Raw genomic sequence first — 16,076 nt, 5'->3', positions numbered from 1 at the left:
AATATGTAAAATGTCCTTTGTTTTCTATAGGTTTAAATTGTTTAAATAGATTCCATTCACTCCAGAGCGCTGTTAAGAAGTCTGTTGACTGTACTGTTTTTATTGGGCTGGCGATGAGTTGGGCTGGCGATGAGTTGGGCTGGCGATGAGTTGGGCTGGCGATGAGTTGGGCTGGCGATGAGTTGGGCTGGCGATGAGTTGGGCTGGCGATGAGTTGGCCTGGCGATGAGTTGGGCTGGCGATGAGTTGGGCTGGCGATGAGTTGGCTGGCGATGAGACGGCGGCGATGAGTTGGCTGGCGATGAGTTGGGCTGGCGATGAGTTGGGCTGGCGATGAGTTGGGCTGGCGATGAGTTGGGCTGGCGATGAGTTGAGCTGGCGATGAGTTGGGCTGGCGATGAGTTGGGCTGGCGATGAGTTGGGCTGGCGATGAGTTGGGCTGGCGATGAGTTGGGCTGGCGATGAGTCGGCGTCGATGAGTCGGCGGCGATGAGTTGGGCTGGCGATGTGTTGGGCTGGCGATGAGTTGGGCTGGCGATGAGTTGGGCTGGCGATGAGTTGGGCTGGCGATGGGTTGGGCTGGCGATGAGTTGGGCTGGCGATGAGTTGGGCTGGCGATGAGTTGGGCTGGCGATGAGTTGGGCTGGCGATGAGTTGGGCTGGCGATGAGTTGGGCTGGCGATGAGTTGGGCTGGCGATGAGTTGGGCTGGCGATGAGTTGGGCTGGCGATGAGTTGGGCTGGCGATGAGTTGGGCTGGCGATGAGTTGGGCTGGCGATGAGTTGGGCTGGCGATGAGTTGGGCTGGCGATGAGTTGGGCTGGCGATGAGTTGGGCTGGCGATGAGTTGGGCTGGCGATGAGTTGGCTGGCGATGAGTTGGCTGGCGATGAGTTGGGCTGGCGATGAGTCGGCGGCGATGAGTCGGCGGCGATGCGTTGGGCTGGCGATGAGTTGGGCTGGCGATGCGTTGGGCTGGCGATGAGTTGTCCTAGACCCCCCAGAAAAAGGCTGCAAATAACCGCTGGGAGCGAGAGAAGACCGGAGCGGGAGCACCAGACCTGCGGCCCCTCACCGTGCCCAAGCAGAGGCCACTGGACATGGTCGGCGGCCGGGCAGACAGACCTGTGAGACCCTCTGCCTAGTTGTGGATCCTCATGACACAAGTGAAATTAAATGAAATGAAAATCGCTTATTGTCACGAGTAGGCTTCAAATGAAGTTACTGTGAAAAGCCCCTAGTCGCCACATTCCGACGCCTGTTCAGGGAGGCTGTTATGGGAATTGAACCGTGCTGCTGGCCTGCCTTGGTCTGCTTCAAAAGCCTGCTCTCACCTCCCACCCCACACCAGCCCCCCACATCCCTCCCCCCATCACCACCCCCCCCCCCCCCCACCCCACACCCTTCACCCCCTTACCCTACCCCCATCCGGGGCCCCATGGCTCCAGCCAGAGCCGGCGACTCCCAGGCAGCCGAGCACTGACGGAGAGAGCAGCCGGAACACCAGCCCCCCCCCCCCCCCACCCACACCCCCCCACCCCCCCCCCCCCCCCCCCCCCACCCCCACCCCCGCAGCCCGAGACTCAGGACACCCTGGAGCTCGGGCCGGAGGAGGACACTGATTTTCCATCATTGCTGTCTCCAACACCCTCCACCACCTCAGAGACACTCACCTCGGTTGGGCAAATTAGTGAAGAGGCTCCTGGGACCGTATCTGCCGCACACCACACAGTCAGTCCGGTGCAGGAGGTAGAGGTCGGAGCAGCCGAGAGGCCGGATGGTGGAGGGCAGCCCGGCCCCAGGAACCAGCTGCCACCCAGACTGGTCCCGGGCTCCTGGAACATCCAGTCCCACCCACAGTGCCGGGCAGTCAGACAGCCAGGGACTAGAGGAGGAGATGATGGCCAGCTTCCAGCAGCTGCAGGGGCAGGTGGAGGAGTCCATCCGCATCCACTAGCAGGGAGTGGTGCCGGTCATGCGTGCCACCCAGGCCGACACCACATGGGTGGCATCAGCGGTGGCGGCAATGGGGGCAACGGTGTTGGATATGGGTCAGCGTGTGCAAGGCCTGGGTCATTCTGTGCAGGCTGGGGCCATGGCCCAGGACATGGCTGCCCACTCCTCTGCAGCACACCCTCTGCAGCCCGCCCCTCTGCAGTCTGCTCCTCTGCAGCACACCCCTCTGCAGCCCACCCCTCTGCAGCCCGCTTCTCTGCAGCCCGCAACGCTGCAGCACACCCCTCTGCAGCCCACCCCTCTGCAGCCCGCTCCTCTGCAGCCCGCTCCCCTGCAGCCCGCCCTTCTGCAGCCCGCTCCTCTGCAGCCCGCAATGCTGCAGCCCACCCCTCTGCAGCCCGGCCCTCTGCAGCCCGGCCCTCTGCAGCCCGCAACGCTGCAGCCCACCCCTCTGCAGCCCGCTTCTCGGCAGCCCGCTCCTCTGCAGCCCGCTTCTCTGCAGCCCGCAACGCTGCAGCCCACCCCTCTGCAGCCCACCCCTCTGCAGCCCGCTCCTCTGCAGCCCGCTCCTCTGCAGCCTGCTCCTCTGCAGCCCACCCCTCTGCAGCACACCCCTCTGCAGCCCACCCCTCTGCAGCCCGCTCCTGTACAGCCCACCCCTCTGCAGCACACCCCTCTGCAGCCCACCCCTCTGCAGCCCGCTCCTCTGCAGCCCGGTCCTGTGCAGCCCACCCGACTGCAGCCCACCCCTCTGCAGCCTGCCCCTCTGCAGCCTGCCCCTCTGCAGCCTGCCCCTCTGCAGCCCACCCCTCTGCAGCCGGTCCCTCTGCAGCCCACTCCTCTGCAGCCCACCCCTCTGCAGCCCGCTCCTCTGCAGCCCGGTCCTCTGCAGCCCGCCCAACTGCAGCCCACCCCTCTGCAGCCCGTTCCTCTGCAGCCTGCCCCTCTGCAGCACACCCCTCTGCAGCCCGCCCCTCTGCAGCCTGCTCCTCTGCAGCCCGCCCCGCTGCAGCCCACCGCTCTGCTGCCCACCCCTCTGCAGCCCACCCCTCTGCAGCCTGCCCCTCTGCAGCCTGCCCCTCTGCAGCCCACCCCTCTGCAGCCCACCCCTCTGCAGCCTGCCCCTCTGCAGCCCGCTCCTCTGCAGCCTGCCCCTCTGCAGCCTGCCCCTCTGCAGCCCGCTCCTCTGCAGCCTGCCCCACTGCAACCGGCCCCTCTGCAGCCCGCCCCTCTGCAGCCTGCCCCTCTGCAGCCTGCCCCTCTGCAGCCTGCCCCTCTGCAGCCTGCCCCTCTGCAGCCCACCGCTCTGCATCACACCCCACTGCAGCCTGCCCCTCTGCAGCCCGCTCCACTGCAGCCCACCCCTCTGCAGCCCACCCCTCTGCAGCCTGCCCCTCTGCAGCCTGCCCCTCTGCAGCCTGGTCCTGTGCAGCCCGCCCCTCTGCAGCCCACCGCTCTGCAGCCCACCACTCTGCAGCCTGCCCCTCTGCAGCCTGCCCCTCTGCAGCCTGGTCCTGTGCAGCCCGCCCCTCTGCAGCCTGCCCCTCTGCAGCCTGCCCCTCTGCAGCCTGCTCCTCTGCAGCCTGCCCCTCTGCAGCCTGGTCCTGTGCAGCCTGCCCCTCTGCAGCCTGCTCCTCTGCAGCCTGCCCCTCTGCAGCCTGGTCCTGTGCAGCCCGCCCCTCTGCAGCCTGCCCCTCTGCAGCCTGGTCCTGTGCAGCCCGCCCCTCTGCAGCCTGCCCCTCTGCAGCCCGCCCCTCTGCAGCCTGCCCCTCTGCAGCCCGCCCCTTTGCTGCTGCAGCCTCCGCCGCCTCTCTGAGCAGCCTTTGCTCACATGGCTGCAGGGTATCTCGCAGGGCTGCGGCCATCACCACGGCAGCCAGCATCGCGGGTTGGTATCTGAATGCCATTGCCTGCAGGGGGTGAAAGGCCAACGTGTTTCCAAGCCGGCAGCACGCAGTCACTCCACACCATATCCTACCTCCCCTCCCCCGGCCCTGCCCAGGGCCCCCCCCCCCCCCCCCCCCCCCCTCCGCGTTGCCAGCACGACCGGTGCCCACAATCACTCCAAACCGTTTCCTACCTCCTCTCTCTCGCTCAGCAGCCAGGGCGCCAGGTTCACGGTTTTATAACCACAAGTGAGCCACGCTGTCGTGAACTCGGCCCATCGGACGCGGGAGTATCGGCCGTCAGGGCTGATAATGATCTGTCTATTGTACTTTCAGGCTGTGCGGTGAATGCCGCATTTACACCATTTTGGGGGGTGCCGGAGAATCCCGATTTGGCGTCGAACCGGTGTCTACCGCGATTTCGGCGTCGGAATCTATTCTCTGCCCAACCGTGTTTCACGATTCTGCTGTCGGCAAGCGGAGAATCCAGCCTCTCATTCTCTCCACAGATGCTGCCAGACCTGCTGCATTTATCCAGCATTTTCTGTTTTAATTTAATTTACAAAATGATCAGAGGGTTAGATAGGGTGGACAGCGAGAGCCTTCTCCCGCGGATGGAGGTGGCTAGCACGAGGGGACATAGCCTTAAATTGAGGGGTAATAGATATAGGACAGACGTCAGAGGTAGGTTTTTTACGCAGAGTGGTGAGGCCGTGGAATGCCCTACCTGCAACAGTAGTGAACTCGCCAACATTGAGGGCATTTAAAAGTTTATTGGATAAGCATATGGATGATAAGGGCATAGTGTAGGTTAGATGGCCTTTAGTTTTTGACTTCCCATGTCGGTGCAACATCGAGGGCCGAAGGGCCTGTACTGCGCTGTATCGTTCTATGTTCTATGTTCATAAAGTTCTTGAATCTTTGTCGAATGTTTTTAATGTTTAATCCCAACTTCATATGAAAATCATTATTAATCTAATAACTCCAAATTTGATGTCTCATATTTTCCAACATTAGCAAACTCTCAAAAACTACAGAAAGATTCCTTTTGGGTAAAGAGTATTTCGGGAACTGGAAAATTGTGGAGTTCATCGACAGATAGACCAGGATCTCACAGAACGAGGGGCTGAATGGCTCCTATGAACTCTTCAGGAATTAAATGAAATATTAACAGCATTATGAGGAATGTTGAATTTTGGTACAGTTTCTCCAACCTTTATCCTTTGTTCCCTCAGGCCATCAATCCTAAGGATGGTTGGCAAGTGTACAGCTCAGCCCAGGATGCCGATGGCCGATGCATTTGTACAGTGGTGGCTCCTGAGCAGAATCTGTGTTCAAGGGATGCTCGGAGCAGGCAACTCCGACAGCTACTGGAGAAGGTAAATATTCTTTTATTGATTTATAGGCTGTGGGCATCGCTGGTTAGGCATTTATTGCCCATCCCTAATTACTCTTCAGCGGGTGATGGTGAGCTGCCTTATTGAACTGCTGCAGTCCCTGATGTGTAGGTACGCCCACTGTGCTGTTAAGGAGGTGGTCCCAGGATGTTGCCCCAGCGACAGTGAAGGAACGGCCGATATATTTCCCAGTCAGGGTGGTGAGTGACTTGGAGGGGAACCTCCAGGTGGTGGGGGTCCCAGGTATCTGCTGCTCTTGTCCTTCTAGATAGTGGTGGTCATGGGTTTGGAAGGTGCTGCCTAAGGAACCTTGGTGAGGCACTGCAGTGAATTTTGCTACTCCATTCAACACAGATTGTGGTTGTTTGAAAGCAATTATCTTTGGGGATGGGGGAGGGGACGGGGAATGTTTTCTGTCTAAGGCCTGTCAGGCACAGTGAACCTAGGGGCTGGAAATTATAGCGAACACCTCCAACTCACATTGAATGTGTACAGAATTCAAATAGAATCCCTATGGTGTAGAAGGAGACCTTTCGGCCCATCATGTCTGCACTGACCCTCAGAACCAGCAACCTACCTCAGCCCTCTCCTCCATCCCTATACCCGTAACCCCACCTAGCCTGCACATCATTGGATTGTGGGAGGAAACCGGAGCACCCGGAGGAAATCTGCGCAGACTCGAGGAGAACAAAGAACAATACAGCACAGGAACAGGCCCTTCGGCCCTCCCAGCCTGCGCAGATACCGTGTCCTATCTAGACCAACCGCCTGTATCCTTCTATACTCCGTCTGTTCATGTGCCTATCCAGATAAGTCTTCAAGGTCACTAACATATCTGCCTCAACCAGGCATTCCAGGCCACCACCACGCTCTGTAAAAAGACTTCCCTCACACATCTCCACTCAACCTCCAACTGTTCACCCTATCTATAATGCTAATAATTTTATAAACTGCTATCAGGTCGCCCCTCAGCCTCCGTCTCTCTAGGGAGAACAATCCCAGTTTAGTCAATCTCTCCTCATAACTAATACCCTCCATACCAGGTAACATCCTGGTAAACCTTTTCTGTACTCTCTCCAAAGCCTCCACGTCCTTCTGGTAGTGCGGTGACCAGAATTGGACACAGTATTCCAAATGTGGCTTATCCAACGTTCTATATAATTGTAACATAATGTTCGAGATTTATACTCGATACCCCGCCCTATGAAGGCAAGCGTGCCATATGCTTTCTTTACCACCATTTCCACCTGTGCTGCCACTTTTAAGGATCTGTGGACCTGCACGCCCAGATCTCTCTGTGTCTCTCTGCTCCTGATGGTTCTGCCATTTATTTTATAGCTCCCACCTGAATTGGATCTACCAAAATGCATCAACTCGCATTTGTCTGGGTTAAATTCCATCTGCCATTTCTCTGCCCAATTTTGCCTATCTATATCCTGTTGTATACTCTGACAATCTTCATCACTATCCACAACTCCTGCAATCTTAGTATCATCCGCACACTTGCTAATCAGACCCACTACGTTTTCTTCCAAGTCATTTATATATATTACAAACAGCAGAGGTCCCAGTACCGAACCCTGCGGAACACCACTAGTTACAGACCTCCATTTGGAAAAACACCCTTCCACTGCTACCCTCTGTCTCCTATTGGCCAGGCCAGGTCTGGATCCATCCAGCTAGTTCACCCCTGACCCCATGTGATGTAATCTTTTGCACCAGGCTGCCATGAGGGACCTTTTCAGGTGCTTTACTAAAGTCCATGTAGACGAACATCCACAGCCCTTCCCTCGTCAATCATTTTTGTCACCTCCTCAAAAACTTCAAGTAAATTAGTGAGACATGACCTCCCTCGTGCAAAACCACGCTGCCTGTCCCTAATAAGACCATTCACTTCCAAATGTGCATAGATCCTGGGCGGGATTCTCCGCAGCCTGACACCAAAAGAGACCACTCTGCCTTCTGCCAGTCAGCCAATCCTCTATCCATGCCAGGATCTTACCCTTAACACCATGGGTCTTAACTTATTTAACAGTCTCCTATGTGGCACCTTGTCAAAGGCCTTCTGGAAATCTAAATAAGTCATGTCCATTGGTTCTCCTTTGTCTAACTTCCTTGTCACTTCCTCAAAGAACTCAAACAGATTTGTCAGACATGACCTCCCCTTGACGAAGCCATGCTTACTCAGTCCTACTCTATCATGCACTTCCAAGTACTCCGCAACCTCATTTTTAATAATGGATTCTAAAACCTTACCAATGACCGAAGTCAAGATAACTGGCCTCTTCTGCCTAATAATCGTGGGTTTACAATTGTGAGGGTATACGATTGTGAGGGTACATGATTGTGAGGGTATACGATTGTGAGGGTACATGATTGTGAGGGTATACGATTGTGAGGGTACATGATTGTGAGGGTACATGATTCTGAGGGTACATGACTGTGAGGGTACATGATTCTGAGGGGACATGATTGAGAGGGTTCACGATTGTGAGGGTATACGATTGTGAGGGTACAAGATTGTGAGGGTATGCAGTTGTGAGGGTTTAAACTAGTTCAGCAGGGGATTGGGAACCTGAATTGTAACTCCAGTACACAAGAAGCTGAGAGTAGTGAGGTCATGAGTAAGGTTTCAAAGTTGCAGGAGTGTACCGCAGGAAGGAAGGTGGTCTAACGTGCGTCTACTTCGATGCCAGGAGCATCTGGAATAAGGTGGGTGAGCTTGCGGCATGGGTTAGTACTTGGGACTTCGATGTTGTGGTCATTTCGGAGACATGGATAGAGCAGGGACACGAATGGTTGTTGCAGGTTCCGGGGTTTAGATATTTCAGTAAGCTCAGGGAAGGTGGTAAGAGAGGGGGAGGGGTGGCATTGTTAGTCAAGGACAGGGCCGGCTCAAGGCACCGGCAACTCGGGCAGTCGCCCGGGGCGCCATGTGCTAGGGGGCGCCAGAGACTCGGGTCCCGCGCATGCGCAGTTGGGCCGGTGCCAACCAGCGCATGCGCGGTGGCCGTCCGCCCCCCCCGCTCGGTCCGCTCCCCCCCCCCTCGGTGTCCCCCCCGCACCCCCCTTGGGTCCGCCCCGCCCCGCCCTCGGTCCCCCCCGCCCCCCCTCGGGTCCGCCCCCCCTCGGGTCCGCCCCCCCCGCCCCCCCTCGGGTCCGCCCCCCCTCGGGTCCGCCCCCCCCTCGGGTCTGCCCCCCCCCCCCGCCTCCGATGTTCAGCTTGCCCGGGGCGCCAGCAACCCTAGGGCCGGCGCTGGTCAAGGACAGTATTATGGTGGCAGAAAGGATGTTTGATGAGGACTCGTCTACTGAGGTAGAATGCGCTGAGGTTAGAAACAGGAAAGGAGAGGTCACCCTGTTAGGGCTTTTCTATAGGCCTCCAAAAAGTTCCAGAGATGTAGAGGAAAGGATTGCAAAGATGATTCTGGATAGGAGTGAAAGTAACAGGGTAGTTGTTATGGGGAACTTTAACTTCCCAAATATTGACTGGAAACGCTATAGATCGAGTACTTTAGATGGGTCCATTTTTGTCCAATGTGTGCAGGAGGGTTTCCTGATGCAGTATGTAGATAGGCCAACAAGAGGCGAGGCCGTATTGGATTTGGTACTGGGTAATGAACCAGGACAGGTGTTAGATTTGGAGGTAGGTGAGCACTTTGGTGATAGTGACCACAATTTGATTACGTTTACTTTAGTGATGGAAAGGAATAGGTATATGCCGCAGGGCAAGAGTTATATCTGGGGGAAAGGCAATTATGATGCGATGAGGCAAGACTTAGGATGCATCGGTTGGAGAGGAAAACTGCAGGGCATGAGCACAATGCAAATGTGGAGCATGTTCAAAGAACAGATACTGCGTGTCCTTGATAAGTATGTACCTGTCAGGCAGGGAGGAAGTGGTTGAGCGAGGGAACTGTGATTTACTAAAGTAGTTGAATCACTTGCCAAGAGGAAGAAGGAGGCTTATGTAAAGATGGGACGTGAAGGTTCAGTTAGGGCGCTTGAGAGTTACAAGTTAGCTAGGAAGGCTCTAAAGAGAGAGCTAAGAAGAGCTAAACGAGGACATGAGAAGTCTTTGGCAGGTAGGATCAAGGATAACCCTAAAGCTTTCTATAGATATGTCAGGAATAAAAGAATGACTAGGGTAAGAGTAGGGCCAGTCAAGGACAGTAGTGGGAAGTTGTGCGTGGAGTCCGAGGAGATAGGAGAGGTGCTCAATTAATATTTTTCGTCTGTATTCACACAGGAAAAAGACAATGTTGTCGAGGGGAATACTGAGATACAGGCTACTAGACTAGAAGGGCTTGAGGTTCATAAGGAGGAGGTGTTAGCAATTCTGGAAAGTGTGAAAATAGATAAGTCCCCTGGGCCGGATGGGATTTATCCTTAGATTCTCTGGGAAGCTAGGGAGGAGATTGCTGAGCCTTTGGCTTTGATCTTTATGTCATCATTGTCTACAGGAATAGTGCCAGAAGACTGGAGGATAGCAAATGTTGTCCCCTTGTTCAAGAAGGGGAGTAGAGACAACCTCAGTAACTATAGACCAGTGAGCCTTACTTCTGTTGTGGGCAAAGTCTTGGAAAGGTTTATAAGAGAATGGATGGATAATCATCTGGAAAGGAGTAATTTGATAGTCAACACGGTTTTGTGAAGGGTAAGTCGTGCCTCACAAACCTTATCGAGTTCTTTGAGAAGGTGACCAAACAGGTGGATGAGGGTAAAGCAGTTGATGTGGTGTATATGGATTTCAGTAAAGCGTTTGATAAGGTTCCCCACGGTAGGCTACTGCAGAAAATACGGAGGCTGGGGATTCAGGGTGATTTAGCAGTTTGGATCAGAAATTGGCTAGCTGTAAGAAGACAGAGGGTGGTGGTTGATGGGAAATTTTCAGACTGGTGTCCAGTTACTAGTGGTGTACCACAAGCATCTGTTTTGGGGCCACTGCTGTTTGTCATTTTTATAAATGACCTCGAGGAGGGCGTAGAAGGATGGGTGAGTAAATTTGCAGATGACACTAAAGGCGGTGGAGTTGTGGACAGTGCAGAAGGATGTTACAAGTTAAGGAGGGACATAGATAAGCTGCAGAGCTGGGCTGACAGGTCGGCAAATGGAGTTTAATGCAGAAAAGTGTGAGGTGATTCATTTTGGAAGGAATAACAGAAAGGCAGAGTACTGGGCTAATGGTAAGATGCTTGGTAGTGTGGATGAGCAGAGAGATCTCGGTGTCCATGTACATAGATCCCTGAAAGTTGCCACCCAGGTTGAGAGGGTTGTTAAGAAGGCGTACGGTGTGTTAGCTTTTATTGGTAGAGGGATTGAGTTTCGGAGTCATGAGGTCATGTTGTAGCCGTACAAAACTCTGGTGCGGCCGCATTTGGAGTATTGTGTACAGTTCTGGTCGCCGCATTTTGGAAGGATGTGGAAGCATTGGAAAGGGTGCAGAGGAGATTTACCAGGATGTTGCCTGGTATGGAGGGAAGATCTTATGAGGGAAGGCTGAGGGACTTGAGGCTATTTTCGTCAGGGAGAAGAAGGTTAAGAGGTGACTTAATTGAGGCATACAAGATGATCAGAGGATTAGATAGGGTGGACAGTGAGAGCCTTTTTCCTCGGATGGAGATGTCCAGCACAAGGGGACATAGCTTTAAATTGAGGGGAGATAGATATCGGACAGATGTCAGAAGTAGGTTCTTTACTCAGAGAGTAGTAAGGGCGTGGAATGCCCTGCCTGCAACAGTAGTGGACTCGCCAACATTAATGGTATTTAAATGGTCATTGGATAGACATATGGACGATAACGGAATAGTGCAGATGGGCATTAGAGGGGTTTCACAGGTCGGCGCAACATCGAGGGCCGAAGGGCCTGTACTGCGCTGTAATGTTCTGTATTCTATGTCCTATGTTCTAATTATGAGGGTGTGCGATTATGTAGGTATTCTGAGTCATGTTGATATTAATAAAGAGGAGGTGTTAAAAAGCATTAAAGTAGATAAGTCCCCAGGGCCTGATGGGATTCACCCCAGAAAACTGAGAGAGGTAAGGGAGGAAATTGCTGGGGCCTTGACAGTAATCTTTGTATCCTCATTGGCTACAGGTGAAGTTCCAGAGGCCTGGAGAGTAGCCAATATTGTTCCATTGTTTAAGAAGGGCAGCAGGGATAATCCAGGAAATTATAGGCCGGTGAGCTTTAAGTCAGTGGTGGGAAATTATTGGAAAAGATTCTTAGAGACAGGATTTTCTCACATTTGGAAGCAAATGGACTTATTAGTGATAAGAACATAAGAACATAAGAACTAGGAGCAGGAGTAGGCAATCTGGCCCCTCGAGCCTGCTCCGCCATTCAATTAGATCATGGCTGATCTTTTGTGGACTCAGCTCCACTTTCCGGCCCGAACACCATAACCCTGAATCCCTTTATTCTTCAAAAAACTATCTATCTTTACCTTAAAAACATGTAATGAAGGAGCCTCAACTGCTTCACTGGGCAAGGAATTCCATAGATTCACAACCCTTTGGGTGAAGAAGTTCCTCCTAAACTCAGTCCTAAATCTATTTCCCCTTATTTTGAGGGTATGTCCCCTAGTCCTGCTTTCACCCGCCAGTGGAAACAACCTGCCCGCATCTATCCTATCTATTCCCTTCATAATTTTAAATGTTTCTATAAGATCCCCCCTCATCCTTCTAAATTCCAATGAGTACAGTCCCAGTCTACTCAACCTCTCCTCATAATCCAACCCCTTCAGCTCTGGGATTAACCTAGTGAATCTCCTCTGCACACCCTCCAGTGCCAGTACGTCCTTTCTCAAGTAAGGAGACCAAAACCGAACACAATACTCCAGGTGTGGCCACACTAACACCTTATACAGTTGCAACATAACCTCCCTAGTCTTAAATTCCATCCCTCTAGCAATGAAGGACAAAATTCCATTTGCCTTCTTAATCACCTGTTGCACCTGTAAACCATCTTTCTGTGACTCATGCACTAGCACACCCAGGTCTCTCTGCACAGCGGCATGTTTTAATATTTTATCATTTAAATAATAATCCCGTTTGCTGTTATTCCTACCAAAATGGATAACCTCACATTTGTCAACATTATATTCCATCTGCCAGACCCCAGCCCATTCACTTAACCTATCCAAATCCCTCTGCAGACTTCCAGTATCTTCTGCACTTTTCGCTTTACCACTCATCTTAGTGTCATCTGCAAACTTGGACACATTGTCCTTGGTCCCCAACTCCAAATCATCTATGTAAATTGTGAACAATTCTGGGCCCAACACGGATCCCTGAGGGACACCACTAGCTACTGATTGCCAACCAGAGAAACACCCATTAATCCCCACTCTTTGCTTTTTATTAATTAACCAATCCTCTATCCATGCTACTACTTTACCCTTAATGCCATGCATCTTTATCTTATGCAGCAACCTTTTGTGTGGCACCTTGTCAAAGGCTTTCTGGAAATCCAGATATACCACATCCATTGGCTCCCCATTATCTACTGCACTGGTAATGTCCTCAAAAAATTCCACTAAATTAGTTAGGCACGACCTGCCCTTTATGAACCCATGCTGCGTCTGCCCAATGGGACAATTTCTAGCCTCGCTATTTCTTCCTTGATGATAGATTCCAGCATCTTCCCTATTACCGAAGTTAAGCTCACTGGCCTATAATTTCCTGCTCTCTGCCTACCTCCTTTTTAAAACAGTGGTGTCACGTTTGCTAATTTCCAATCCACCGGGACCACCCCAGAGTCTAGTGAATTTTGGTAAATCATCATTAGTGCATCTGCAATTTCCCTAGCCATTTCTTTTAGCACTCTGGGATGCATTCCATCAGGGCCAGGAGACTTGTCTATCTTTAGCCCCATTAGCTTGCCCATCACTACCTCCTTAGTGATAACAATCCTCTCAAGGTCCTCACCTGCCATAGCCTCATTTCTATCAGTCGCTGGCATTTTATTTGTGTCTTCCCCTGTGAAGACCGACCCAAAAAAACCTGTTCAGTTCTTCAGCCATTTCCTCATCTCCCATTATTAAAACTCCCTTATCATCCTCTAAAGGACCAATATTTACCTTAGCCACTCTTTTTTGTTTTATGTATTTGTAAAAACTTTTGCTGTCTGTTTTTATATTCTGAGCCAGTTCACTCTCATACTCTATCTTACTCTTCTTTATAGCTTTTTTAGTAGCTTTCTGTTGCCCCCTAAAGATTTCCCAGTCCTCTAGTCTCCCACCAATCTTTGCCACTTTATATGCTTTTTCCTTCAATTTGATACTCTCCCTTATTTCCTTAGATATCCACGGTCGATTTTCCCTCTTTCTACCGTCCTTCCTTTTTGTTGGTATAAACCTTTGCTGAGCACTGTGAAAAATCGCTTGGAAGGTTCTCCACTGTTCCTCAACTGTTCCACCATAAAGTCTTTGCTCCCAGTCTACCTTATCTAGTTCTTCTCTCATCCCATTGTAATCTCCTTTGTTTAAACACAAAACACTAGTATTTGATTTCACTTTCTCACCCTCCATCTGTATTTGAAATTCCACCATATTGTGATCGCTCCTTCCGAGAGGATCCCTAACTATGAGATCATGAATCAATCCTGTCTCATTACACAGGACAAGATCTAGGACCGCTTGTTCCCTCGTAGGTTCCATTACATACTGTTCTAGGAAACTATCGCGGATACATTCTATAAACTCCTCCTCAAGGCTGCCTTGACCGACCTGGTTAAACCAATCGACATGTAAATTAAAATCCCCCATGATAACTACTGTACCATTTCTACATGCATCAGTTATTTCTTTGTTTATTGCCTGCCCCACCATAATGTTACTATTTGGTGGCCGATAGACTACTCCTATCAGTGACTTTTTCGCCTTACTATTCCTGATTTCCACCCAAATGGATTCAACCGGTGCTATGGAGGATTCAACCTTATCCTCCATAGCACCGATGTCATCCCTTACTATTGCCCGGATGTCATCCTTAAATAACAGAGCAACACCACCTCCCTTACCATCCACTCTGTCCTTCCGACTGGGCAGCATAGTTTTGTGAAGGGAGGTCGTGCCTCACGAATTTGATCAAGTTTTTTGAGAAATTGACAAAGATGATAGAATGAGGGAAAAGCAGTAGATGTTGTTTACATGGACTTCAGTAAAGCCTTTGACAAGGTGCCTAATGGCAGACTGGGACAAAAGCTGAAATCACACGGGATCAGAGGAGAGCTGGCTAGTTGGATACAGAACTGTGTGTCGCTAATAAGGCCATTCACTTCTAAATGTGCACAGATCCTGGGCTGGATTCTCTGCAGCCCGACGCCGAAATTGCGGTCGGCGCCGGTTCGGAGATTCTCCAGGCATCAAAAATCGGCGTCACCGGGGCGTACGCACAGTAATCATACCCAAGATGGCGTACAGCATACTGGCCTTCATCGGTCGGAGCATTGAATATAAAAATTGGCAAGTCATGTTGAAGCTGTACAGGACCTTAGTTCAGCCTCATCTGGAATATTGTGTACAATTCTGGTTGCCACATTACCAGAAGGATGTGGATGCTTTGGAGAGGGTACAGAAGCGGTTTACTACGATGTTATCTGGTATGAAGGGCATTAGCTATGAGGAGAGGTTGGATAAACTCAGTTTGTTCTCCCTGGAATGACGGAGGTTGAGAGGCGACCTGATAGAGGTCTACAGGATTATGAGTGGCACGGACAGAGTGGATAATCAGATGCTCTTCCCTAGGGAAGGAGAGTCAAGTACTAGGGGACATAGATTTGACATAGGCCCCTCACAGAGGGGCTGGTTTAGCTCACTGGGCTAAATCTCTGGCTTTTAAAGCAGACCAAGCAGGCCAGAAGCACGGTTCGATTCCCGTACCAGCCTCCCCGGACAGGCGCCGGAATGTAGTGACTAGGGGCTTTTCACAGTAACTTCATTGAAGCCTACTCGTGACAATAAGCGATTTTCATTTTCATTTTCATTTCATTTAAGGTGCTTGGGGAAAAGTTTAGAACAGATGTGTGAGGCAAGTTTTTTACACAGAGGGAGGTAAATATATGGAACGCGCTGCCTGGGGAGGTGGTGGGAGCCGGTACAATAGCGGCATTTAAGGGGCATCGAGACAAATATATGAATAGGGTGGGAATGGAAGGATACGGACTCTGTAAGTGCAAATGGTTTTAGTTTAGGCAGGTACCATGGTCAGCACAGGCATGGAGGGCCGAAGGGCCTGTTCCTGTGCTGCATTGTTTTTTGTTCTTTGATTGGGAGGGTATACAATTATGAGTGTATACGAATGTGAGATCTTGTCTCACTAACTTGATCAAGTTTTTTGAGGAGGTGACAAAGATGATTGATGAGGGGAGGGCAGTGGATATTGTTTACATGGATTTCAGTAAAGCCTTTGACAAGGTGCCTCATGCAAGACTGGTACAAATGGTGAAGTCACATGGGATCAGAAGTGAGGTGGTAAGATGGATACAGAACTGGCTCGGTTACAGAAGGCAAAGGGTAGCAGTAGAAGGGTGTTTTTCTGAATGGAAGGTTGTGACTAGTGACATAAACGATTTGGAGGAAAATGTGGCCGGTCTGATTAGTAAGTTTGCGGATGGCACCAAGGTTGGTGGAGTGGCAGATAGTGTTGAGGATTGTCAGATGATACAGCAGGACATAGATAGGTTGGAGACTTGGGCAGAGAAATGGCAAATGGAGATTAATCCGGACAAATGTGAGGTGATGCATTTTGGTAGGTCTAACAAAGGTCTACCGTAAATGGCAAACCTCTGAGGAACATAGAAAGTCAAAGCGATCCGTATGTGCAGGTCCACAGATC

The 16,076-nt window shown here is 51.6% G+C and overlaps 1 protein-coding gene across 1 annotated transcript in view; it reads left to right on the top strand.

Annotated features, from left to right (window-relative positions):
- Nucleotides 1–1,004: 1,004 nt before the first annotated feature.
- The window catches only part of olfm3a (olfactomedin 3a), a 78,276-nt gene continuing 63,204 nt past the window's right edge, over nucleotides 1,005–16,076 (top strand). Inside the window, exons 1-2 of the mRNA XM_038793574.1 lie at nucleotides 1,005–1,125; nucleotides 5,076–5,219. Coding sequence (XP_038649502.1) covers nucleotides 1,099–1,125; nucleotides 5,076–5,219 — 171 coding nt within the window. The 5' untranslated portion in view covers nucleotides 1,005–1,098. The remainder of the gene's footprint in view (nucleotides 1,126–5,075; nucleotides 5,220–16,076) is intronic.

The sequence above is a fragment of the Scyliorhinus canicula genome, chromosome 4 (assembly GCF_902713615.1).
Source record: "Scyliorhinus canicula chromosome 4, sScyCan1.1, whole genome shotgun sequence".
NCBI lineage: Eukaryota > Metazoa > Chordata > Chondrichthyes > Carcharhiniformes > Scyliorhinidae > Scyliorhinus > Scyliorhinus canicula.
The sequence above is the reverse complement of the archived record's forward strand: the minus strand, read 5'-3'. Positions and strand labels throughout refer to the sequence as shown.